Source organism: Nicotiana sylvestris, chromosome 3 (genome assembly GCF_000393655.2).
Source record: "Nicotiana sylvestris chromosome 3, ASM39365v2, whole genome shotgun sequence".
Lineage (NCBI taxonomy): Eukaryota > Viridiplantae > Streptophyta > Magnoliopsida > Solanales > Solanaceae > Nicotiana > Nicotiana sylvestris.
Window position 1 is genome coordinate 196,511,696 of NC_091059.1, and position 27,419 is coordinate 196,539,114.

At 39.2% G+C, this 27,419-nt stretch overlaps 1 protein-coding gene across 2 annotated transcripts; it reads right to left on the reverse strand.

Annotated features, from left to right (window-relative positions):
* Window positions 1-1,692: 1,692 nt before the first annotated feature.
* Window positions 1,693-7,322, reverse strand: LOC104246018 (uncharacterized). Of its 2 annotated transcripts, XM_070171331.1 has the most exons (3): window positions 6,659-7,322; window positions 2,224-2,906; window positions 1,693-2,075 (listed from the first exon to the last, which is right to left on the reverse strand). In XM_070171331.1, the coding sequence occupies exons 1-3, from the start codon at window positions 6,919-6,921 to the stop codon at window positions 2,026-2,028; spliced, it is 996 nt and encodes a 331-aa protein (XP_070027432.1). In that variant the 5' UTR covers window positions 6,922-7,322; the 3' UTR covers window positions 1,693-2,025. The 2 variants fall into 2 exon arrangements, with proteins under 2 accessions (XP_070027432.1, XP_070027431.1); XM_070171330.1 differs by lacking the exon at window positions 1,693-2,075 and having other exon boundaries at window positions 2,093-2,906.
* Between the last annotated feature and the right edge of the window lie 20,097 nt (window positions 7,323-27,419).

Sequence of the window (27,419 nt, forward strand, 5' to 3'; positions counted from 1 at the left end):
CATCACAGAGTATGTTATAAACTCTGTGATGATCATTGAATATTTGGTAATTTCCAGCTCTTATTTTTTACATGCATGCTAGTAGGTGAGGCTACTTAAAGCCTCAATAGGAATAGTAAGGTAAGGTTTAGCCCGGTTTGTGTTGCCTTGGTCCTATACCTTTGGAAAATATCCTCAAGGCTATGAGATTATATGCCCTCGTGAGACTTTGCCGGCAGTTACCCCATGAATCCTCTACATGAGGCTGCCATCATAAGGCAATGTGAGGCGCAGAGGAGTGATTGATTATATAGCCAAGGCATATGGGTAACAATACCGGTGCTATTGTCCCCCTTATTTGTACTCTTCCTAATTGTTGTATTTTTCTTTTCTCTTGTTAATAAAAAACTAGCCCTAGGCGCTTGCCTAGCGGATTGCCAAAAAAAAAAAAAATAGCACAGAATCTCCTGAGCTCTCATACCAACATCCAGGCACACCAAACCAAGCCTCTTCTACTATATTCAAGTTGATAAGAATGGACCTTGGGCATAACTCAACCCCAAAAGCTAGCTTGTGAGGTGAGAATTGCCCGAGACCATATAAGGAGACCAAGATACCCATAACCCACCGATGTGGGACACAACTCAACACCCCCCCCCCCCCCCACGCCCAGGCCTGCAACTGGAGCGTGGACAATATAAATGGGGGCCCAACATCGGTAACAATAAATTGGGATGGGCCTGACTCTGATACTGTGATAAGAATGAACCTTGGGCCTAACTCAACCCCAAAAGCTAGCTTTTGAGGTGAGGATTGTCCAAGACCATATAAGGAGACCAAGATACTCATAACTCACCGATGTGACACAAGTCATAGTGATATACTTCTACGAGGAGAGATACTAATTTAGATTAATCCGCCCTCTCATTTCTCCAACTCCTTACAAAGTAGCCATTACTACATCAAATGATATTCATTAAATCAAAGTGAATCCAAATCTAATCTAGCTGTTTGCAGTATTTTCTTATGTTGAAGTAAAAAGCATCCAGAAACCCATTTCCTATATCATGATACCCCATTAAACTTTAACAATAAACCAAACAACCAGAGACTAAGAAGCAGAGTGACCCATGAAATCACCTCCTTCAAACATTATGGATGAAATGTTTCCAAGGAAAATAATCTTCATGGAAAGTGTTCTATCAGAAATCATTTTCCAGATTATTTTCCAATGTTTAGTCAGGTACAAAAGCGGATGCCATATAACAGTTCTACAAGGTGAAAGAAATGGTAGGAAGATAGTGTTTGGTAATATTTTTTTGGATCAAAAGTTGAGAAAAATGTAGTGTTGGTTGAAGCTAGCAATAAGGAGTACTAGTTTTGTATATTTGTGAAGGAATATGAATTTCCCTAATAAGCATCAGAAAAGGGGATATATTATCCTAAACACTACTAGGTGATTTCTTTCCATCCGCCTAAACCTTGGTGAGCAGAGTATCTGTGCTGGTGGGCAAGGTAATGTACTTTGCAATTTCTATCATTCCAAATGCAACCTATGAGTGATAAGTAGCATTTTTCGAACCCTAATTTTAGCTCAAGACTCAAGTCATGGAAAAAACCGTAATTTTTCCAAAACACAAACAAAATTTCAATAAATAACATTTCAGAAGCATTTTTCGATGAAAATACCGCAAAGGAATGAAAACTCACAAGTTCAGGAAAGCATAAGTCACTAATATAAGATCAATAATGTCTCAACAAGATCAATAGTGTCTCAATAACAAAGAAAAGGAAATATTTTCACTCTAAATTTTACAATAGAAAGATCTTTTTCTTTTCGGATCATCAAATCCTAATCTATGTGTTCTCAATTATATTTTAGTTTAAGGGAATATTTTGATACTCCTACAACATAAAGGGCAGTATGATGCATAAAGCATCCCGCATTCACGTACGGTCTGAGGAAGGGCCGCACCCCTAAGGGTGTGATGTCAGTCCACCCTAATGCAAGCATTAGTCGTTGCTTTCACGGTTCGAACCTGTAACCTATATGTCACGCGGAGACAACTTTACCGTTGCTCCAAAGCTCTCCTTACCTAACATAGAAATGAGATTTCTGTTAAGAGTATGGATGTATCAACATTAAACACTAAAGGGTTCTCAACAAACAGTAATATAGTTATTACAATCAAAGAACAAATGAAACAGATATGTTGGAGAACTTTCTGCTATTGCTACCCTCACTTTCAGCAATTTCCTTCAAACTAGTCCAAGACTTCCTCTTTCGCTTACTGGATGTTGGGACGGTTTCCTCAGCATCTGTCGCGGATGAACCATCCTGAGGTTCAACTTTCTTCTTGGACCCTGTTCTGTTTCTTTTCTTCCTCTTAGAATCCAACAAAGAAGTAACTGTTACTGTCGACAATGGAGTTGCAGGACCAGCAGTAGGATCATCTCCAACTATTTCAGATGAAACCATTACATCTGCATTATTAACTCTATTGGCACTATCCACTGAAGTATCAAACTGTTCAAACTTTTGGGTTGCTGATTCAGTAAGGTCAACTCTTGTCTCATCGATATTAGCCAATAACGTATCCAACTGTTCAGATTTTTGCATTGCTGATTCAGTAGGGGCGACTCTTGCCTTATCGATACTGGACACTACCGTATCCAACTGTTCAGACTTTCGGGTTGCTGATTTAGTAGGGTATACTCTTGAAGTTGTTGTTTTGACAGGATATAGGTCATTCATATAGCCACTCGGAGTTCCTCTCTTCAGATTACGATGTGAACAGAAATGGCACTCATAGACAACATAGTTCTTCGGGGGAATACCAGGTTTCTTGAGTCTATTTTGTCCCTTTCTTTTGTTCTTCTCGATCCATAATGAACAATTATAGCCAGACTGAAGGATAGATTCACACCTGCGGAATAGCTAATACAAGTTAGTATGCAAGCCTCAATTTTCTCATAACAAAAGGGGGTGAAAAATCAGCAATGACTCATTCAAACATGACAGTTGTGAACATTGTTCCCTAAACAGTATATGGTGCAGGCTGCAGCCAGTTATCGAAAAAATCTGCCCATAATTGCATCTTGAACTCAAACATAACCAGCTTTCAGAGAAATCGAAACAAAAATAATTATAAAAATGGTGTCAGGGCCAGCTTTCGCGTATCTTGATTATTTCACCAGGTACTTGCTACCTCCTACCAGGACAAGTATCGGGTGGCTTTGGCCACCAAGACTCAAGCAGATGTGAAGAAATCACCTAGTATTTTTTGTCTTCATTGGTTTTGCTCACTTCATTCGCTATGCAACACTCCTGGGTACTAAACAGAAAAGTTATTTTGATAGAAAAGTATCTTTATTGATACCACACCACAGTATCTATTGGACCAAACACTTGCTTTACGAACAAGGATTATAAAGTAACAAGATTACGTAAAGGCGTTGCTATAAGGTATGATGTTACTATCAGTGTTTACACCGTGGATAGACAGAATTATATAGTCCAATAAACTGCCTGACAGGCATATAGTGTAACATAAAAACTTATTACTGTTGGTAGACGTCCGCCACATTTGGGTGTCTTCCTCATCCAACAGTTCTTGTCCTATCTCAGAAATTAAAAAGCATAACAAATAAAATTCTAGCTCTTCTAATTTTAATTACACTCTTGAGAATTAACAAGTCTCCATCCATATTAGATAAAGAACATAATATTATAATTAATGATGTCAAAGTACTTCATAAAAAACTATGTCAAAGTGTGGCAAGAATTTAAACATACTGCGATAAAAATAAAAATAAAAATAAAAAAAGTTATTGAGCAAAGTGAGAGAGCATATACACAAAACAGTTGATGATCTGCATGAAAAAAACTACTCCAAACTACCATTCTAATGTATCTCAGTTATGCCACCTTTGTAGAAGAGGATATAAATCATTAAACGCCAAGACATAAGTACAATCAAGGATTCAGCCGGAATCTGATTCTTTCTCTGTTTTCCAAACCAGCGTAAAATTCTTAAATCAGTTCACAGTTAGAGAAGGTCAACAGAATGCTGACCTTGTTCGTTTTCTTTTTTGATTTTCTGGATAAGCTTAGTGTTAGCCATCATATGAATTTACAGATATCTAATGGGAAAATATGAAGGGGAACCTTGGCGTAACTGGTAAAGTTGTTGTCATGTGACCAGGAGGTCACGGGTTCAAGCCGTGGAAACAACCTCTTGCAGAAATGCACGATAAGGCTGCGTACTATAGATCCTTGTGGTCCGGCCCTTCCCCGGACCCCACACATAGCGGGAGCTTAGTGCACCGAGCTGCCCTAATGGGAAATTATGCAGAAAAGTCGGTCCATACATTTTATTATGCTTTAAGCTCAATCATAGAATAACCAAATGACATAAAAAGTTAGTTAGCTATAAGAATATCTAGAATCTGAAACACATAAGACATTGGCATATCTTCTTTATCATCCTAGCATTATCTTGGAGTTGTTTCCTCTTTAAGAAAAATAATGAAGTAAATTCCTACTTTATTATACTTTGCTTCTTTCGCTTTCTTTGAAACCTTTGATGAAAGAATCGTCTATCCTGTTTCAAGCCATATAAGAACAATCTATGGAGAAAGATGTGACTGACATCAAAGAACCATTCATCTATGTATTTTGCCACATAACACAAGTACCAAGCAAGTTCAATAAACCAGATATATTAAAAGGAACCAAATAGTTCTAGACTTCAGGACATTTCTGCAACATAGCATGTTCCTTATATTTAGAAATGTTTCAACAACTGGTATGGGTCTAGACCCCATAGGTACCCTTGTCAAGTGACCCTTTTGAACTTTTCTTTGATGAACAATCCGTCACTACCAAAATCAGCAAAAGACAACATATTCAGATTTGACAGAATCTTGGCAGAACATGGGCAGTTCAAATGGTGTTTACTATAATCTCTGGAACCTTCTACTCATATTTTTAATTTTTGATAAAGAATTAATTAGCCAAGTACTGTTAATGAGTATTGTGTTATTCTGTCAGTAAGACCACCATATGTACTAAATGCCTAACATGTTTCAGCACTATTCTATGTCATACTATTATTCAATTCCTACAATAGCACTGTATCTTGATAATAAATTGGAACACATCCATTATTGTTTAAGAATGTAGACGACTATACGGACAGATATTCTCATCATTTTTTAGATGAAATTTATGATGTTAGAGTCTTCATCCAACAAACGAACAGCAATGAATAAAGGATCTCCATAGAACTCCTAATGAAAACTTAACGAGATCCCCGTCAGCACTGTTGTATCTACTATGAAATATGAGTCCTAGATTGGCTGTAAAATAAGCTGAGCATCTAGAGAGCATATATTGATTAATTTGGTATTCCGAAAGCAAAGGTGGAGGCTGGGTATCTATAACAATGAATGTAATAATAATAAAGCTGGAATAGGTATTTCCAACAATTGAAAAGTTATTATAAAGGCATCAGAATGAATCAAGTCGAGTAAGATAGTTATATAAGACTAGAAAGTAAAAACCCCTCAACAACAAGGCCAGTTTTAACTTTTAATCTTCTACTTTGCAATTTGTCAATACAATTTGGCAATTTGCAATTATAACTGAAGGGTAATCTATAACACCATCGAGATTGGCTTTGTCTGGAATTATTAGTGCAATGAGCTTGCCGCGTGCTTAATTCACAAGACAAAGTATCTTGCGTTGAAGCACTGGACCGTTAATATAAAAGATTGAGCAGGACATTTTTAACAAAACGTGATGAGCAAGGGGAGAGAGGCCTCTACATTCAATCGCGAATAGCATATTAGCATATAAACGGGACATGCCAAAAATAGTACTTCATAATCTCAATAAACATGCTCCTATAAATGGATACGACCAAATGTAAGGCAAAGATCAACTTAGCAGACAATTTTTTTTTTTTTTTGGGGGGGGGGGGGGGAGGGCAACAACAATCACCAAAAACTGAAAGAGAAAACACCAAATTCCAAGTAATGATTCTTAATGCTTAAACACCAAAATTCCAAGTAATGATTCTTAATGCTTGCTTGAGTCCTCTAATTCGCGTGGTAATGCTTACCATGCAAACAAGGGGGCAAGATCAAAAGTATCACAATCGAAGCTTCAACATAGAAAGTTGGCAAAAAATAAATAAAATTAAAGTTTAAATAAAACAGAAGCTTCAACAAAGCACGATTATTTCTTTTTCAGCTAAATAGAGCTTACAAATAATGCTACAAGCAGGATTAAACGGTTTCTTCAGGATAAAAATTAATTTTATTGAGATTGTGAGTTGTGGAGGTGCGTGTAAGATTCTCCAAAAGTAGTGTATTTTTGGAGAATCCGACATGGTGCGACATTATTTCGGAGAGTATGCATAACATAGGACTGAAAGTCAACTCAAATAACACTTTTTGATATTTTTAATTAATACTTACACTGCTATCACACTTTAATTCAAATAACAGTTCCATCACAGTGAACCAAGATCTAATTTTTAAGCCACCGCCAAATTAAAACAAGTCTCTAAACGCAGTAAAATAATTCATTAATGGTTAAAAAGGGAAAAAATTAAGGAAAAAAAAAAATCAACAACAACAACAACAAAAAAAAAAAAAAAAAAAAAGAGCAAACCTTTGACAAGAAAACAAAGAGGGATCCGGAGGAACACCCAAGGATTCAGCTGAAGCAGCTAATCTCTGACCAAAGAATGCACCAAGTGAATGTATGGGAGTTTCACCGCTAACCCAGGTAGCAAGATTCTTTATATGTTCCAATTTAAGCATTGATTTTGCATTTACATGATTTTGTTTCTCCTTCCCACTTAGCTCCTCTCTCAATGTTACTGACCCAGATGTTGTACCACCTCCTTTCTTTCTTGATCCTTTCTTACCCATTAATTTTTGCTAAAAATTCATTCTTCTCAGCAGTAGATAAAGAGAGAAAATTCAAATAAATAGAAAAACTTTGACGCCGCCGTGCCGTCACCGTCGCCACCACCGGGAATTGATGTGGTGTAAAAGACTTGTGAATAGCTTGGTTGGGCTGGCTTTAGTTGAGCCCATGCTCAAACCCGAATTTGCTAGAGCTGAAGTTTTTCACTGTCCTATTTGGATTCTTTTTCACTGTCCCCTGCATCATGTAAATCTGCTTTCTTTTATCGTTTCTTATCGCTAAATTTTATTTGGTATCTCCGCTTTTTAATTGTGCCAATTAGAAAATGGTGTCTTTTGCTACTGCAATGGCTTTTTATAGACTTGCTGTCATTCCCTAGTCGTTTAATTGTACAGCTCTTCCATTGTCACTTTTTTCCCACAACAGAAATCTCATCAAATTCGTTAACTTATACAAGTCCAACGACTTGAGTGGATTAATTGTTATCTGCCCAAATGGAAGAGTCATTTGTCCCATAGTTATTTATAAATGTTAAAACATTGAGGAGAAAGGGAGCTGAAATTTTTTAAAAAGTGGGTATAAGTTAAAAAAATTAAAAAAAATGGGTATATGTTAAATGGGGGCGACCAAATAAGGCGCTCCGTGCAATTTTTACCTCTACTGTTGCGGCCTTTCTTTCACTTTATTGGAAGAATGAGATGAAAAATAGTTTTTAAGATTAAACAAAAAATATGTAATTAAAGGGGTTCGAGGGTCAAATTAAAAATAATAAAAGTGTGAGTAAATATTAAAATTTTCAAAAACTTTAAAAGACTACATATTCAAATTATTTCAAATTTTTATTTCCCTCTTCTTTTTCCTCTTCACTTCTTTTTAGGAATGGCAATGGGGCGGGAAGGTTGTGGGCGGGGCGGATTTAAGCTTATACGGGGCGGGTGGGTTTAAGCTTATGCGGTTGCGGGGCGGGTGGGTTTAGGCTTATGCGGTTGCGGGGCGATTGCGGAGCAAGTGCAAACATTTTTTAAAAACGTAATGCGGTTGTGGGTGAAGCACTCTTGATTAGTACCATCGTGAATTTGCTGCTTTTCTCTACATATATAAATTGCTTTTCTCTACATAATTTGACGTTCAAAAGCATATTTTTGCGAAATTGGTCTAATATAAGTTGCTCATCTAATACTAACAGGAGTATTTTTTTAAAAAAAGTGATTTAGCTAAACGCAAATGGTAGTCTCACGCAAGTAGTTTCTGGAAACTCTCTTAAAGTAAATAAAAATTAAAAATTTTGCTAAATAGAGTATTACTCTTCTCGAAACTTTCTCATAATTTTTTGTATATAAATAAGAAAGGGAAGCTTTAGACATAGTATAATAATAGGCTAAAATTACTCATTAAAATTGAAAAAAAATAGAAAACTTTTGTTATGCATGGCGGGTTTATGCGAGGCGAGGCGGGGCGGGTTGAAAACTGAAAATTTTGTCATGCGGGGCGGTGCGGGGCGGGTTGAAATCATCGCGGGTTAAGGTTGAACCCGCCTCGCAACCACCCCGCATTGCCCCATTGCCATCTATACAGTTCTTCTTCTTTCTACTTGCTATTCCTCATTCTCTCATTCTTGTTCTTTACTTTCTTATTTCTCTTCAACTTTTGTTGTTGCTTGTTTACCTCGAAAAATGTGAGTAACAATTAAAGATAATTTGTGGGTCTAAAGATATGTGATATATTCTAATACTGGCGATTATACAAGTAATATTGAGCTTAAGTAAGAAGGAATAATGAACCAAATCAATGTTGTTGAAACAGTAGGGATCTCGAGCTCGTCTATCCAGGGACCTCGAGGTCAGCTAAGACCAATAAAGTATGAACAAATGAGTAAATGCAATAAAACTGAAGAATAATTGCTGAGCACGTTAAACAAGAGAAGAATAAGAATGTTCTATTGCAGTGAATGATCTGATCCCTTTACAAAATGATTGGGGTCCCCTTTATATAGGAGGAGAAAACCCCAATATAGCATCTTGCTTATAGAGGTAAAGAATTTTATTGGTACAGGTGTATAACGGCCTAGTACGGACCTGTAGCATTTCGTACAACCCTTATCCTATAATTAATGCCCAGCTCCACGTGTCCTTGAGAAATTCTCGCTCTTTCTTGATTGATTTCGAGATAATGCTGCCCTCAATGTAGTCCATGCTGGGCATTCGATCATCTTCCTTGAGGTAGGTGTTCCTTAACCGGATACGACACCCACTTTGAGTCTTACAGACTCGAGTCTATAGCCCGATTCAAGACTTCAAAATCATACTCCTTGATTTTGACCGTATACAGATAGTCCTCGTATTTCTTAGAATGAAATGATATGAAATGATTCGAGCCTCGATTTTCCCGAGCCTTTGGCGATGATGTCATGCTTATGACGTAGGCTTTTGAAGTGAACGAAATGTCCCGTCGGTTCGTTTCCCCAGAAGCGTTGAATGTACCGCTGGTCCATTTCCCCAGAAGCATTGAATGCGTCGTCGGTTTCATCGGTGTCTTTCTATAAATAAGGGGTTACTTGGCTGAACAAATCTACACTCATTCTTTCTTCATCAACTTTTAGCCTTTTCCCTTCTCTATATCCTCCTCTAATCACCTATTTTTATGGTTCAAACTTGTGACCACAAGGTCACATGGCAGCAATTTTATCAGTTATGTCATGGCTCCTTTTTTCAACGTTTTTTCCCACTAAGTGGGATTATACTAAGTTGTTATTGTTGTTGTTGTTGGCTCGAAACAACGAGAGAAGGGCACCGAATTCTTCTCGTATCAGAAGATACGTGAACTTTACTCTGTTGCTCATCTCTCTTAACTTCAACCTGGTGTGACGCTTCATTCCCCTTGCTTTCCATGAAATGAGGTGGCACTATCATCTACTAAATTTTGCATCTCACACCGGTACAATGTCTCAAGAAGTGGCTTCAAAATAGTTGTGCTGACAAGACCCATACTCACCAAGTTTTTCACCAGGCTACAATTTTCTCTAAAGATCGAGATAGAGTCCCCGAGGAGAAGGTTTTCGAAGATGTCGTTCTCGAGGATATGCTCCCAAAAGTAGATTAGGTTTTTGGCTTTTGTTTTTGCTTCTTTGTTTCTATGTAAAGTCCCCTTGTGGGCTTTGTAAACATCTTTTGTCAATATAAGAATTTCTTTATTTCAACTACGATTCGTGTTGGGTTCCATTATGCCTTCGTTTGTGAAAAATCTGAGTGTATAACTCAAGCGATTAGTCCGAATACTGGACCCGGAACATAATAAACCCTTAGGTTTTAATCGACTAATATAACACCTGTTAAGGTTCTTTGTTAATCCTCGAGCTAGGCTTAGGTTGATTTGATGCGAGCTCGGGACACTGGGACTCCTGAGTTTGAGTTGAGTGGGAGCAAGGTCTCGAATTTGAAATAAAGTTAGCCCTTTTAGGCTTCGTAGATAGCCCCTCGAGTGAGAATTTTCTCGAACTCGAAATAAAGTTAACCCTTAGGCCTCATAGGTAGTCCCTGAATGAGAATTTGCTCGAACTCGGGTAGCCCTTGGGGTTAATATTCGGGTGGACGTTTGCTCGTACTTGAAATAAAGATATCCTTTAAGCTTGATGGATAGTCCCCGAATGAGAATTTTCTCGAACTCGGGTATCCCTTCGGCTTAGTAGTTGAGTGAGCGTTTGCTCGAGCTCGAAATAGAGATAGCCCTTAGGCTTTGTAGATAGTCCCAAATGAGAATTTTCTCGAACTCGGGTAGCCGTTGGGCTTAATAGCCGAGCGAGCGCTTGTTCGAACTCGAAATAGAGATAGCCCTTATGCTTTATAGATAGCCCCGAATGAGAATTTTCTCGAACTCGGGTAGCCCTTGGGCTTAGTAATCCAGTGAGTGTTTGCTCGAACTCGAAATAGAGATAGCCCTTAGGCTTTATAGATAGCCCCGAATGAGAATTTTCTCGAACTTGGGTAGCCCTTGGGCTTAGTAATCGAGTGAGTGTTTGCTCGAACTCGACTTGTAGGTTGTCCTTAATAATTTTTGACTAATTAGTTTCCGATGCCTTGGTCCTGATGCCAATATCATGACATAAGTGGTTGAAGTGACTGAAAAGTTTCTTTTTGTACGATTCCCAAAATCATTAATTGAAGGCGGCTGACGGTCGGCCTTTTGGCTTCCTCAGCACGCTTAAATAATCTTTATAAATAGATAGATTCCACAACCTTTCAAACTTTATTCCCATATTGTTTTCAAAGCCTCATTATCCTTTTTTTTAATCTCCTTGAACTTTCTCTTCTCTTTTCTAACAACATTTTTCATCTTCTCGGATCCTCCACTTAGTGATGGATAAAACTTCTAAATCCGTTCCTCAAAAGGAAAAAGCTCATTCATCTTCTCGATCGACTAAGAGTAAACTGGTAGTGCCCCCTCGCATCGAGGAGCCCCTCGCATCGAGGAGTGTATTTGCGCTCCATGTGAAATTATATCCCATTTTAAAATCGAGAAACCTGTTTTGACACCAGGTCGATGCGAGCCCATGTCTCGATATGTTTGTCTGGTGACCAAAGCTGAGCTCAAGCAAGTAAAGAAGATTGTAAGTGGGACAATAAAGGAATAGTGATTCCTTCCTCCGAGGAGGACATCACCACGTATAAAGCAGGGTACCTGAGCGTATATACCTACGCTTTTATGTTGGGTCCTACAATTCCGGCTCAGGGTCCTATAGATCTAGTTATTCTTGATTTTTGCCAATGATACCAAGCGACACTCAACCAAATCTACCCCTCCTTCTGGCAAATCGTTTACTTAATCAGGTTTTTTAACCAAATCGAGGGGATTTCCTTTACCCTTGATCATCTAATCAGACTGTACAGTCCCCGACTTTTATCGTGAGGGCTTGATAAAATTGCAATGTCGATCCTTAAAATCTCTGTTTAATAGTATCGATGAGGACAAAGACCATGGGTGGATGAGCCGGTTTGTTCGAGTCAAAACCTTCGATCTGATTCCTGCTGATTGGATGTCGTTCCCCGAGGAGTGGAACATGAAACGTGAGTATCCACTGCCTTCTTTTCTTTTCCCTGACTTTGTATTTTTCTTTGATCTAACCTCTTTACGATGGTGTAGCCGCTGCTTGGTTCCCCGGTGGGGTCCCGGACCTCGAGGGCTGGGTCCGAAAGCTCCTCTTACTCGAAGCGTTGCTGGCAAGATCTGGCCAAGGGTCAATGGGAGGTCAAAAATCACGGTGAGTTCTCTCGTTTGTTTTCTTGTACTTCCGTTATGGGATACTTACCTCGGTTTCATGTAGGTCTTGGAGACGCCATTGAATTGCGGCTGGCCCCCAGTTGGTGAAGTGGAGGCTCCGAAGCCTCCCAAAGAAAGAAAAAGAAGAAATGAGACATCTGAAAATCCCCCGAAGCCAAAAAAGAGCGTGGCTCGAAGGCCTAAGGCCGATACGACGACCTTATCTCTGGAAACAGCCCAACGCCTTCGGGAATAGGAGGAAGAAGAAGATGATGACTGCTTGTTGGTAAATCGTAAAAGAAAGAATGTTGATGCTTCGAAGCCCACCGAACCAATGGCGGCTGATGATGCCTACTCTAGAACTGAAGAAATCTCCGAAGGGAGTTCAAACAAGGTCCCTGAACCATTGTCCAGAAAGAATGCGCCTCGTTTAGGGGATCATTATGAGGGTGAGGGCAAACGTCCTAACCCCAAGCCTCTCCAAATAAAAGAAAATGCCCCGAGCAGATCACTCGGGGTGATCAATGTGGATGATTCTCCCCCTGGCCCCGAGTTCTCCGAGGGGCAAATCCAGGAGGCTGTGAATATGAGATCTTCTGGAGTGCAAGTAAGCCATGAAGGGAATGACATCTTTCAAGAATGCCTCGCAGGGCTTGAAGACGGCCCCGACCCAAATGCTTTCTTCATTTTTGAACAAGTAAGTTTTCTGTTTTTATGCCTGCGCCGTTGTTTTAGCTGTTTTGAATGTTCTTTCCTCCCTCTTTATGAAGGCTACAATTCTCCATAAAAGCGCATTTTCCAAGTCCCGAGACGATCTTGCTCGATGCAAAACTTTGGAGGAGAAGGACGCTATCAAAGCCTTATATGCTAAAAAAAAGTTGGAGATCCACAATCTCCGAGTTAAGTTAACGCAGGCATGCCAAGGACGGGCCGAGTATGTTGAAAAGATAACACAACTCTCGAGGGTTTGTTATGCACTAGTTTATATTGGTGATTGATACTTTTAATTTCGCAGTTTCATCAGAAGTCCGACTTGGAGGCACAACTTCGAGAGGAGCTTAAGACGAAAGAAAACGAGATCCTGGGGTTGAGGCAAGGTATGGACAATTTCGCCTTCGAGAAGGAGACTCTAAGAGAGCAGTTAGCTTCACTCAAACGCCAGATCCAAGGTGTGAAGGAGGAGAGACAAGATCGGGGCCTCGAGATCGAGGAGCTTAAGGCCAAATCTGTTGTTGAGCTTGCCAAGGCTAAATCTGATGTTGCGACAAAAATGGCTTCGTATCGAGCCGATGGCGAAGCAGCTAATGCTCGGGCAATTGAGATCTCTTCTACAACGGAGGTTAAGTTATCAAGTTCCCTTAACCATGCTAGGCGACAATCTTAGAGGATGACCCTCGAGGAGATACATGCCCGCGGCTTCGACCTTTCGGCCGATATTGAAGCGGAGAAGATTTTGGAAGAAGAGGCGGTCGTTCTGCTTTCTGATGACGATGATTCGGCCGGTGTTTCTGAGAGTGAAAGAGATGGGGATGAAGTCCCCGAGGGTGAGACTCTTGAAGATGCGACTCATGAAGATGCGGATGTTAAGGATGTGACCCTGAAGTAGTTTTAGGTCACTTTATTTTGTTTCCTTGTAAGCCTTTCTTGTGTAAATACTTCCTGTAATCATCTTTTGGAAATACGAGGGGAACTTTTATCTCGTCTTTGGCTAATGCTGGTTTTAACATGGCCTGTATTCAACATTGCCTTTATTTATGGAAGACTTCATTTGAATGACTGGTTCGAGGATTGATTCGGGATATTATAAACCCTTAGATAATTTTCGAGCCGAGTTTAAATCAATTCGTAGTGGGCTCAGGATATTATGAACCTCGAGTCCGAATTGAAATGAAAGCGGAGTCTCGATCTATAAGTTTTAGTCCCTTAGGCCTTTCGGGGTTGGCCCTTGGGCTCTTATATATCGGCCCTTAGGCTCTTTTAAGATTGGCCCTTAGGCTCTTATATATCAGCCCTTAGGCTCTTTTAAGATTGGCCTTTAGGCTCTTATATATCGGCCCTTAGGCTCTTTTAAGATTGGCCATTAAGATCTTATATATCGGCCCTTAGGCTCTTTAAGTTGGGCCGATTTAGCCTCTTAGAAAGGCTATATAATTTTTCCCTCATTTCGGCTTAAAAGACTTAGTGAAAATTTGATTATGCCTTAACATGTATTTTTTGCACCCGTAGGTTTTTCGAAGGTTCAACATATCAGAACCTTATTAATGATTTATTTGTGCAAATGTAATCGAACACCTCTTGAGGTGTTTCTAAGGGTCGATGTTATTGAAGCCCTTTGCATTTAGATTTTGCCGAGGGTATCCTGATTTAACCGATTTTTACGAAGTGTTTGAAGGCCTTTTAATTTATAGCGGAAGTCGGACGTCTCCGAGCCACATTATTTAGTTGTAGCCTTTATATGGCCGTAGTCTTTTATTTGGTTGTAGACATTATATGACCGTAGTCTTTAGTATGGCCATAGCCTTTGGGTATGTCACTTGGACTTGTTACCCAATAACTTTCTGAACTTTGTTCGAGAAGTTAAACTCCGAGAAAATTGGCCTTGGCCTTTGTTTCGAAGGGGTGCCTCTTTGAGGTCTTACTAATTCGAATTTTGATGGCAGTCCCCGAATTTTCATGGTGCTTCTATGTCTTGGCTTTTAAGTCGTTTCCCGTAGGATTGTAAGTGTAGAGCTTGTATGAGACACAAAATATGTTTGATATAACCTGAATGCTTCTTCAAATAGTCGATATATGCATACATGTTTTGCTGCCGGGGCTCGACTATTCTATATGGACATGGCTCGTTTGACCGGTTGGCCCATTACAAAGCTTTCCTATCGAAACCCTCTTAATCGTGAAATATATTTCCCATAAATGTAACCTCCGAGGGTGATGCCCCCCAATATTCGAGGTTGATTGAAAAGAAACCTTGAATACTTGTTGATCGTTCCTCGGGTAGCATATAAGTGTTGTCTCGTTAAAAACCTTGTTGGTAAAACCCATTTGGGATAAAATCCGAGCTAAGGGAAAAAGAGTGCAACACATGCTTTGCGACCTACAGCTTTTGTGCGGTAAGGGGTATTCTCGAGATCACGGGCCTTTGAGAGCTTCCATCATGCTGAGCCTGTAAGATCCTTTATCAATGACTCCGAGGTCTTGCTATCCGCGACCATGACCTCTCTTAGAGCCTTGACCTGGTACCACGAAGGCCGAGAAACTCAGTCGCGCCAACTCCGAGGGAATGCTTCTTTAGGTTCAGCTTCGTGTCGTATTAACCCGATATGTTGATTATTTCCTGCAAATGAATTAAAGTGTTCATCTGTGCACAGGGACTTATCCGACCATATCATCAATATAAGTTTTAATTATTTTACCTGTTTATCCTTCGAGCGGAATCCCTGTCATATTTAAATAGGGCAAAGCAATGCGATCTATATTATCAACACAAAACTGAATGAGTTTTTTCCTGAGAGCGGGGATTAATCCCACTCCCAGGTGTACCTTTTTTTTCAGCGGTTGGCTTAGTAGCATTGGGCTTTTCGGGAACAACAAGGGTTCGAAGATCTGGGGAATTCCTTTCTTCACCTTTGATTACCTGTTATTCTGCTTCCGTCGAGGCTCGGAGCTGTGACTACTACTTAGCCACCTACTTACCTTTGGAGGTCGATGTCTCCGAGGTCAAGGGTTCCGATATCGGCACCAATTCCTCGATTACGAACATCTCTTTTGCAACATGCTGTTCTCCGTGGACTGTTTTCAGTCCTTCCTCTGTCGGAAACTTCATCATCTCATGGAGAGTAGAAGGACTGCCCTCATATTGTGTATCCACGGCCTCCCGAGGAGTGCGTTATACCTCATGTCACCTTCAATGACATGGAACCTAGTGTCTTGTATGGTCCAGGCTACGTTTATAGGCAAGATAATTTCTCCCTTCATTGTTTCACTTGCCATGTTGAAGCCATTCAGCACCCGGGATGCAGGTATAATCTAATCTTGTAGGCCGAGTTGTTTCACGACCCTCGATCTGATTATGTTCGCCGAGCTACCTAGATTCACTAAAACACGTTTAACTTGAATTTTATTCAAAAGCATAGAGATTACCAAGGCGTCGTTGTGAGGCTGGGATATGTCTTCTGCTTCCTTGTCGCAGAATGATAGAGCGTCCTCGGGCACGTAGCTCCAAGTCCGTTTTTCCTTTGTGATGGACACTTTAGCACGTTTGAATGTATGTCCTGGGATGTCGGCTCCACTGATGATCATGTGAATGACATATTGAGGTTTTTCGTGTTCATTATTCCTGTTTGCATCTCTTTCTCGGAAATGGTTTTTGGCCCGGTCACTGAGAAATTCACGAAGGTGTCCCTTGTTGAATAGTCGAGCTACCTCCTCTCTAAGCTGTCTGCAATCCTCGGTCTTATGCCCTTGAGTACCATGGTACTTACACATTAAGTCGGGGTTTCTTTGAGAGGCATCTGTCTATATGGGCTTGGGCCATCTAGTATCTTTAATTTTGCCAATGGCTGAGACGATATTAGAGGCATCGACACTGAAGTTGTATTCTGGTAACTTGGGAGCTTCCACTTGTCCTGAGCGCCTGTCGGACCCGATTTTGCCCACGAATCCCCTAGAGCTCTGGCCTCGATCTACTCTTCGATTATTCTGAGGTACATTACGCCTTGAAATATTCCTTCTATCTTCGACGTACGGTTGATATCTTTCCTTGTAGAATCTTGATCCCCAATCTGTGTCTCTCGGGGGCTTGACTGTGAATATGTTCGGGTGAACTGAGACCGAGGGGGCTCCCAACTGGTCATCATCGACCCTAATTTTTGACTGATACCGATGTGCACATCCGACCATGTCACAGCTGGATACTCGATCAAGTTCTGCTTTAGCTGTCGAGATGCTATCGAGCTTCTTTCATTCAAACCTTGCATAAAGTCCTGAACTGCCCAGTCATTGGAGATCGGGGGTAATTCCATCCTTTCCATCTGAAACCGGGACACGAACTCCCTTAGTATTTCGTCGTCCCTTTGTTTAATCTTGAATACATCTGATTTTCTTATGGCCACTTTTATGGCCCCGACATGGGCTTTTACGAATACATCCGCTAACATAGCAAATGAATCAATGGAGTTATGAGCAAAGTTATGATACAAGATCATATCTCCCTTTGATAGTGTTTCTCCAAACTTTTTTAACAATACTGACTCGATTTCATCATCATTCAAGTCATTTCCTTTAATTTCACAAGTGTAAGAAGTAATATGTTCATTAGGGTCAGTTGTTCCATTGTACTTCGGTATATCGGGCATGTGGAACTTCTTAGGAATGGGCATCGGAGCCGCACTCGAGGGAAAAGGTTTTTGTATGAATTTTTTGGCATCTAGGCCCTTCAAAACTGGAGGTGCTCCCGGTATCTGGTCTACTCGGGAGTTGTAAGTTTCCACCTTTTTATCGTTGTCTTCTAACATCTTTTCTCCTGACTCGGTCCTTTTAGTCAGTTCTTCGAGCATTTTCATGATCGTGGGGTCAGTCCCCGAGCCGCTTTCATTGGGTCTTTCAAGCACTGGTTTGTGTTATGTGTTTACTGGTTCGACTGTGTTAGGAGTTCTGTTATGACTTTGGAGCTGAGTGATGGCGACTTGCTGAGCTTGCAGCATCTCGAATATCACTTGGAGGTTGACTCTTCCTTCCTCCAGTCCTCGTGTTTCCTGGCCTCCGGCCTGGGCTTCCCTGTGCTCATTCCTTACGGGGTCTGTGCCTGCGTCCGTGTTTAGAGCATTGTGTGATTTGATATCAACCGGCTCCACGTTATGCACTCCCCTAGGGTTTACGGGTGGCATACCAAGCCCTATGACGCTATTTTCTCCTAGACCTTCGTCCTCGTGGATGGGTGCATTCTGTGTGCTAGACATGATTAAGTCTGAAATCAAAGAATTTTTGACAAGAAAAAGTGTAAAGAATAACGTGTGTTATCAGAAAACTAGCACTAAAATAATCACTATTATCTTCGGCCCCATGGTGGGCGCCAAACTGTTTACCTCGAAAAATGTGAGTAACAATTAAAGATAATTTGTGGCTCTAAAGATATGTGATATATTCTAATACTAGTGATTATACAAGTAATATTGAGCTAAAGTAAGAAGGAATAATGAACCAAATCAATGTTGTTAAAACAGTAGGGGCTCGAGCTCGTCTCTCCAGGGACCTCGAAGTTAGCTAAGACCAATAAAATATGAACAAATGAGTAAAGGCAATAAAGCTGAAGAATAATTGCTGAGCACGCTAAACAAGAGAAGAATAAGAATATTCTATTGCAGTGAATGATCTGATCCCTTTACAAATTGATTGGGGTCCCCTTTATATAGGAGGAGAAAACCCCAATATAGTACCTTGCTTATAAAGGTAAAGAATTCTATTGGCACAGGTGTATAACGGCCTAGTACGGACCTGTACCATTTCGTACAACCCTTATCCTATAATTAATGCCCAGTTCCACGTGTCCTTGAGAAATTTCCGCTCTTTCTTGATTGACTTCGAGATAATGTTGCCCTCGATGCAGTCCGTGCCAGGCATTCGATCAGCATCCTCGAGGTAGGTGTTCCCTAACCGGATACGACACACACTTCGAGTCTCACAGACTATAGCCCGATTCAAGACTTCAAAATCATACTCCTTGATTTTGACCGTATACATTGCTGCCAATGGTTCGGATATGTCATCTTCTTCTTCTTCATTTTCTTCTTTGTCCTTTTCTTTTTTCCCTCTTCATCTCATTTTCATCTTCTTCTTCTTTCATTTTTTTCTAGTGGTTTAAAATATATGAGAGAAAGAGAAATATGAAATTTTACAAAGTGAGTATTTTGCAAAATACCCTCGAAATATTTTTGATACATCCCCATAAATGAATATTCTATTTGAAACATCTCCCGGGATGTTTGAAACATCCATCGGGATATTTCTTCTGCTTTTTTCTTTTTTCTAGTGTTGTCCTCATTGATCTTTTTTTCACATATGTTCGAAATATCTTCCTAAAATGTTTGAGGATTAGGAATGGCAGGGGATAGAGAGGAGCGATGCGAGATGGAGAAACAAGGGGAGGAGTAGGAGGGGAGGAGTGGGAGGAGGAGGGGATGTTTTGTAAATAAAAAAACTTTGAGGGTTTAAAAATTATGTCATTAATCTTATTCTTAACATTTTTGTCTTAAAAGTTGATATAAGTTTTGAGGTGTCTTAAAAATTTAATCCCCACTATCTTCAATGTTACTTTTTTGGACACTTTTTTAGGCGCATTCAAGATAGTGAATTTCCATATATAACCTTGGGAAAATGACTAATGTAACTTGATTTAAGGATAATCTTGGTAAAATAAGGAGGGGATTTTAATATGTTATGTTATTTTACTGGGAATAACAAATACTGTTTTCTCTTTGCTCTTTCTTGCTAATTACTTATAATAATATACTAATAATTTTTTTTCAAATATAATATAGGACAAGATTCTTATGATCAAGGTGATTACTGATTCCCAATTTAAAATAATCTTTTTCTATATGGTGAATTGAATGTAACAGATTTCAGATCCCTCCAAAGATGTAATTACATTCATGACCCTTGATTCTTGTATATATTTGACAAGTTTGCCCCTTAATAAAAGAAAATTAAAAAAAAGGTACCCAAGTTGGTAAATTCATCATTTGAAATTATATTAGATTGATTTAACAAAGATATTACTGACCAAAAATAGCATAGAAAAAAATCAGCTTGAATATATGAATGATATATACTATATAGTTTTGATTTGGAAAAGAAAATCATATTAGGTGCTAAAATAGTAAGCACAATTAGTACGTTGAATCATGTGTTGAACCATGTTTTTACGTGGTGAAAGATAGTTCTAAGAGCTCGTTTGGTACAAAAGATAAGGAATAATTAATTTTGAGATTAAATTTTAGAAGAGTTTATCCCATATTTGATTGGGATAAAATCGCAGTATAACTAATTTCGGGATTAATTATCTCGGGATTGTAGTATATCCCTATGAAAAACGAGATAATGAATTCCGAAATAATTAATCATGAGATAATTTTTTTCCCAACCAAACGACCCCTAAAATGTAGAACTTGACGGTAGTAATTGTAGTCTATAGGGTTCCTAGGCTTGAAATTTTGGTTCATTCGCAAGAGAGGACAACCTGATGCACGAAGCATCCTGTATTCATGCAGGGGTCCGGGAAGGTCGTACTCAAGGGGTGTGATATAGGTAGCCTACCTTGATACAAACATCAACGACTGATTTTAGCTCGAACCCGTGACCAATCAGAATGGAAGGTCCTACCTACGTGTATGATTGATAGAATCACCACAGGCGCGGTCAACTCTGATGTGGAAGAGGCACTCATAGCCCTTCAACTTTACATATAAGTCACATGGAGAGCATCACAGTATAACACCGAAAGTCTATGTCATTATTAATTATTATTAAAATAATATAATTTACTTTTTGAACAATTCATTCATTTTACTATCAATCATAAAATGGACTGGAAATTTTGAAGTGAAGTTCCAGCAAAAAACTTTAATGGGGACAAGGACAACTGCAGATACACCGATAAAGATTTGGTTGGGAAGTACTTTAGTGGATACTTTCCAGAGATGGAACAATTTATTATTCTACAAGTGGGCAACCTCTATACAGAGGCGGATCTAAGATTTCAAGAATATGGGTGCACTATTACAAAGAGGTGAATTTTAAAAATTTTACGGGTTCAATCTTTAATTCTTATCATAAATTCAATATCATTTAGAAATTATAGGTAAAATTAAAAAATTTCTTGTAATTTTAGTGATTTTTAATATACATACTTACACTCCATATAAAAAATATTGAAATCATTGTACCTGTTGATTATATGCTACATTATCCACTACTATGAGTTTTAAAATAGATATTTGTATAACTATATAAGATTTTGCGAGGACAAAAGGAGAACAACCATTGTTAGATTTAGGGATTTTGAATCAATAAACTAAATAGAACAAAAGAAAAAAAAGTACTACTAACTTAAAATACAAAAGGGTACACTAGACATGCCTAGAAATATGAGATTTGAACCCCTAACTTCACTTATAAAAATTGTATTAAGGACTTTGAGCTTGAGTACCCACATATATATTTTAGTACTAGATTTTAAGAAACATAACATTATTATACATAGTATACAAAGAGAAATATGAGTTCACGTGCACCATACTCATTCACATAAATATGCCTCTACTTCCTAGATCTGCCTATGTGCTTATTACAAGTCACAATTTAAAGAGAAGTAAACAATTTTTTAACATACGTGTGTAAAACTTACTGCAGGTTGGAATGGCATAGTTGCTCAGCATCAGTATGGGAACCAGCATAATATACTGGAGATCGGTGCACCTGTGTATTAACTTTCAACATATAATGCTGGAACTCTAACACGCTGAAAGTTCCAGCATAATATACTGGAGATTGGAGCACCTGTGTATGAACTTCTAGCATATTATGTTGGACCGGTATATTATACTGGAACTCCAATATATTATGCTGGAAGTCAAGTATTGTCACGACCCAAACCGATAGGCCACGACGGGCACCCGGTACCTTACTCAATCGACTACCAATGTAACATATCTTTCATATCATACTATTATAGGTAAATGAATTGGAAAAGCTATTGTGAAATAACTAGAGTAAAACATGAGGTAATACTCTATATAGGACGACCCAACATGATATACCAACTTATACATATGACATACATGCTTATAAGGCCGATATGATCTTTTGTATACTTAAAACATAGGCCGACAAGACCTTACAAGTATCCATATGCATAACATCTATCTACAAGCCTCTAAAAGTACATAAATGTCACAAAGGTTGGGACAAGGACCCACCATATTAATCAATACGTGTCTAAATCATACTGACCAAATAGGCAACTCCGCAGCATGTGGAGTGCACCAACACCTTCCGCTGAGTTGATAGCCTACTAGGAGGACTCTCAACCTGTCTATCGAGACTTGGGAGCATGAAACGCAGTGTCCCTGGGAAAAAGAGACGTCAGTACAAATAAAGTACCGAGTATGTAAGGCATGAAAGCAGTATATAAGATACACGAAGGAAAATAGAGAAAAGAACTCAACCTGCATGTCTTGCATATGCGTATAAATGTCATATCATGCATAGGTATATGCATACATAATATCACCAAGCCTTCGAGGTCATCCCATCATATCATCTCGGCCACTATGGGCAAAATCATCAACGTATACCAGCTGATCAGGTGGTGGTGTGCATATAACGCCATAACCTTTTTTTCATATCCCATATACAAAAAATATACATGTATATAACGTCATATGGTCATGGGTCAATGTACATGTATAAATGAATGAAATGCATAATGAAGTAAGTCAGTAAGATTTCTCGGAATGTCATAAGATCAATATGCCTTCAGATAAACTTTAGCAGCTTACATATTTTTCTGAGACTCATGAATAGGAGGTATAATAATAGGACATTTAGGGAATCAAGGACATAGGCACCCCTAGTACTTCTGTGAATAGAGTTATTTATGAAAGTTGTATGTTTGTTCGTTTCGTTTGTATCATATTGATCATGCCAAAAAGAAAGAAGGGATAGACTTAACATACCTTAACTCCATTGAGTCCTTAATACCTTCCAAGCAATTCTTCAAACAACTCAACTCAATCTGCCATAACATAAGGAGATTCAAAATCAGTGTTGAATAAAAGCTTACTCCGCAACTTAAACTAGTAGCTCGTTTATGTAAATTTGGGAAGCATCTCCCCTGTAACAAGAGCCTCATACAATACCATATACCAAAAATAATGACCATATAAATCTAGCAATACATAATTATCAATAACAAGGCACCATATAACAACAACAAGTCACAACTACTTCACGACGAGCTACAAGCTTCAATTGGAATCCGTATACCCTTTATCACCCCTTATAGACTTCTTAATTTAACTTAATAGTATCATTAACATGATAATGAAGTCATTAATAAATGATTCCAACCTTATACCATATATCTATAACCAAGAAAATAATCCACAACTCCAATTATCCTCAATTAGCAACTTTATTCACTAGCCCATGTCTAATCCATCCATTTAACTTAATCAATGTCAAGATACCCTTAAGAACATGCAATAACACAATATAATTACCTCATATAATGGATTAAAGTTGAAATCCATGTTATATTTAGCTTATAACAGCCCAACATACTCCATTCACTTTATAGCTAAAACGACAACTATAGTAGCGTCAAACACCCCGAAAATATTACAGAGAATGATTAATCCACCATTTTGCCATTATATGGTGTTTATCCACACCATTTCTCCTCCAAAAACTCCATTAAATAACAGCAAAATAGACAGCACGAAAGCAACATGAAACAACCCACAAAACAGTCCACTACAAGTCAAATAACTCGAACTCACAGCTTCCGATTACCGTCCCGTGAGTTCTAACTATTAGGAAATGAATGTATCAACCTTTTATGATATTTAAAAGCTTAAATACAGAAATTAGGCATTTTCTTAACTAGTAAATACCTTCCAAAATTCAAACTACAAAGAAAACGAGAGGCGTTATAGCGATACTTACGCCGTAGGGATCGTTCTAGTGTTATTGCTTCTTGATGTCGTTCCCGGGATAATAATCTTGTTGGAATCTTAAAGGTGAGGTTAGGGGTGTTATTTGGTCATGCTCGGGAAGAATAGAGAAAGAGACGACATAAGGAGATAAATTTCTATTTTGTTGAAAAGTCAAAAAGGTGATACTTGGCATCCTATAATTCGCCCTTCTTCCAACGCTTATACCTTTTTATCCGGATGTCATATGAGCAAACGGTTAAAGGCGTTGGAAACTACATTCCAAGACCTTCAACATCACATTGTTACGGCGTGCAACTCGATCCAAGAACTTGATACATGTGAAATGTATCAAGTTGTTTCACAACTCACACGACACAATATAGTATTACATGAAATAGCCGCGACAAAACGACATCCAACATCTGAATACTCCTCCATAAGGAGCTATGCTGAAATGAACACATCCGGCCTGATATAGAACCCATATTCATATTTAAATCCATCCACGGACCTCAAGCCGATTCTGATTGCACCGTACTAGAATATTAACCTTTCTAGGGTCCATAATAACCCCTTTCTCCTATAACACACAAGAACAACCATCATAACCAGAACAAACTTCCACAGTGCACGGCCAAATGAACCGAGAGCTTTCTAGGCATAAGTTCTCAAATTAGCGATATTACCACAATTTTCCTATTTGGTTTCAATTCTTCAATCAATCAAGTGACTACACGCCACACTTATACAATCTTCCCATGGGGTACACCCCCACGACCTTCCGCACCAGGTAACAATCTGCATACTCATACCACCGGCCACACTATTGCTGTAAAGCTAATCAAGGATCCGCAAATCAATACACGAAGTCTCTGACACATGACACCTATCTCAGGTGACGCTGAAGATAATAACAACTTACTCTAATCATTTGAATCCTTTGTCCCTACCCGTCCGAGCTCGTGACATCCTTGTCAACACCGAACCGCAACTGTGATCCTCACTTTGAAATTTCATAATGCTCATTGCACTTAACATGCCAATATGTGATAGGATAAGAATTTCTTCATAACTCCTAAACCACTAGTGGGGCAAACACTTCATCATATAAAAACTTTTTACTTAACTCATTTCAGGAGAACCATAGCAACATGCGAGTGAATTCTCACAACCGCGGAACATGCAAATCCTCAAGTAGTGGTCTAAACCACCATAACCCTTCCGGGATCCGCCTACACATAATAGGCCAAAATACTTGGATATTTCCAAATAAATTGATTACGGCGGCCATCAAGCCTCGCACGTACTATCACAAATCACATGCACAACTTAATCACGCTGAAGGAACTGATCACTACCACTATTATGCCAATTCACCCATGGCTAACCAATCTAACTTCTTCTAATTCATCCTTTACTTGCCTTAGAGATAAAAATAGCTCCATTCCTTATATCACAAACCTAAATCTGCACTCATCCTGAGTAACCCCATTCCACGAGACCACATTGTCTCCAAACCCATGAACCATTCCATACCCTCCTTGTGCGCACAATCGCGTCTTCAACTGGTACGCCCATTTTGAAAATTTCTCTATGAATCCGAAGTCATTTGCTCCCATTCCTCTTAATTTACACTGCAGACCGAAGATAATATGGAACACTCTAAGCTCATTTATCATAATCCGCGGCAAAAGCTCGATACTCAACCATACTATGAACTCGAAATCCTTAAGCACCACACCTTAACCTTTGAATCCATTATGATCATTGTTGAGAGTCACCCACTCTGACTTAGTCTCGAATAAAAAATCAAACTCCAAGGCCCCGCTAGCACATGAACACCCTCTCACTGAAGCAACTGACTGAATCACCTTTCTTGCAAATCGTCGATGTACTAAGCGTAAATCACGAACCCTCCCAGAGCCTGAACATGAGTCAATAAGCCAATTATAACACACACTCCTCAAATCCTTTGCTCAATTTACTATTGATGTCCACTTCCCTTAGTTGTATTAACCTACCAATACGCCGATAACCAGAAATCTCACAAATAGACAACCACACAATGCAACTGTAGGTGGTGGAACTCTCCCACTTAACTTGAATCTACCATTGCATAACTCTAGAACCAGTCAAGATTCCTTATCCCCTATTGACATGATCTTGCAGAATCGACCCACAAAATTTCCCGAAGTCATGCTGTATACTGCTTCATATCAAGCAAGATCCTTTCTAGCGTATCCCACCTTCCTCCGTATAGTAGTCGATATTCCACATTAAGCCTGTAGACCTAGTCATTGTCCATCATGAATCCCAAATCACTCTAAACTTTCTTCAAGGAGTGTAGTCATCCTACCACAGAACACATTTGCTACTCTGTCACTCTCCCACTTTGGTCAAACTCCCTCCTTAAGCAACTACTCAACTCCTGTTTCTCACACTTAGTTTTTTGGAAACTTAACCACCGTAAGACACCCTCTAACCTGCCCTTCCTCATCCTTCGCTACCCAGTTATTGCCTCAAATCAATATATATCGCCGTAGCACTTGAACCAATAGATTGCTACTAACTTTAAACCCTTTCAAAGATCATCTTCCTCGATCCCATCAACATTAAACATATCCATCCGATTCCGAAATTTTTACACTCTGCTACCTCTGACAACCACTTCTCTGGCACCATCTCATGGATCAAATTCTACCACGCTCAAAAATACCAAGTCTCATTGCTCCAACAACCCATACTTGAACCTTTATAGGCTAATCGCCTTTCCTCCATCGGAAATAAAATACTCAACCTCTGAGTCATGTACTGAGTAAACCCCTTTCCAAGTCATTTATTGTTCCAACGCATATACAAGCATCCTACCATTACACAAACACTGTGCAATAGTGTAACGACCCAAACCTATGGGCCGCACGAGTATCTGGTACCTTACTTAACCGAGTACGAACATAACATATCTTTCTTATTGTACTTTCATTGGCAAATGGGCCAAACAGGCCGTCATGGGCTAACCAGAATAAACATAGAAAAATACCCAATATAGGACAACCCAACCTAATATAAAAACTTATACATGTGATATACGGGCCTATAAGGCCAACATGGTCATTTGTAAACTCACAACATAGGCCGGAAAGGCCATACAAGCATTCGTATACATGACATATGTCTACAAGCCTCTAAGAGTACACAATTAACATAAAGGTCGGGACAGGGCCCCGCCATACAAAAAAATACGCGTCTAAATCATACTGACTAAACAAGCAACTCTGGAGCAAATGGAACACACTAACATTTTCCGCTGAGCTGACAGCCTACTTAGAGGACTCTCGACTTGTCTATCGGGACCTGCAGGCATGAAACACAGTTTTCTCAGACAAAAGGGACGTCAGTATGAATAATGTACCAAGTATGTAAGGCACATAAATAAGTGCATAAAAGACATGGAAGAAATATAGAATAAATGACTCAATCTATAAGTCTGGATAACTCTGTAAATCATGAAATACTTATAGTGTCATGCATAT

Bases quoted from the DNA above. Each gene is read 5' to 3' on its own strand.
- LOC104246018 (XM_070171330.1), bottom strand. From the start codon at position 6,921: ATGGGTAAGAAAGGATCAAGAAAGAAAGGAGGTGGTACAACATCTGGG. The intron at 2,907-6,658 runs GTTTGCTCTTTT...GCTATTCCGCAG, and splicing joins TCTTTGTTTTCTTGTCAAAG to GTGTGAATCTATCCTTCAGT.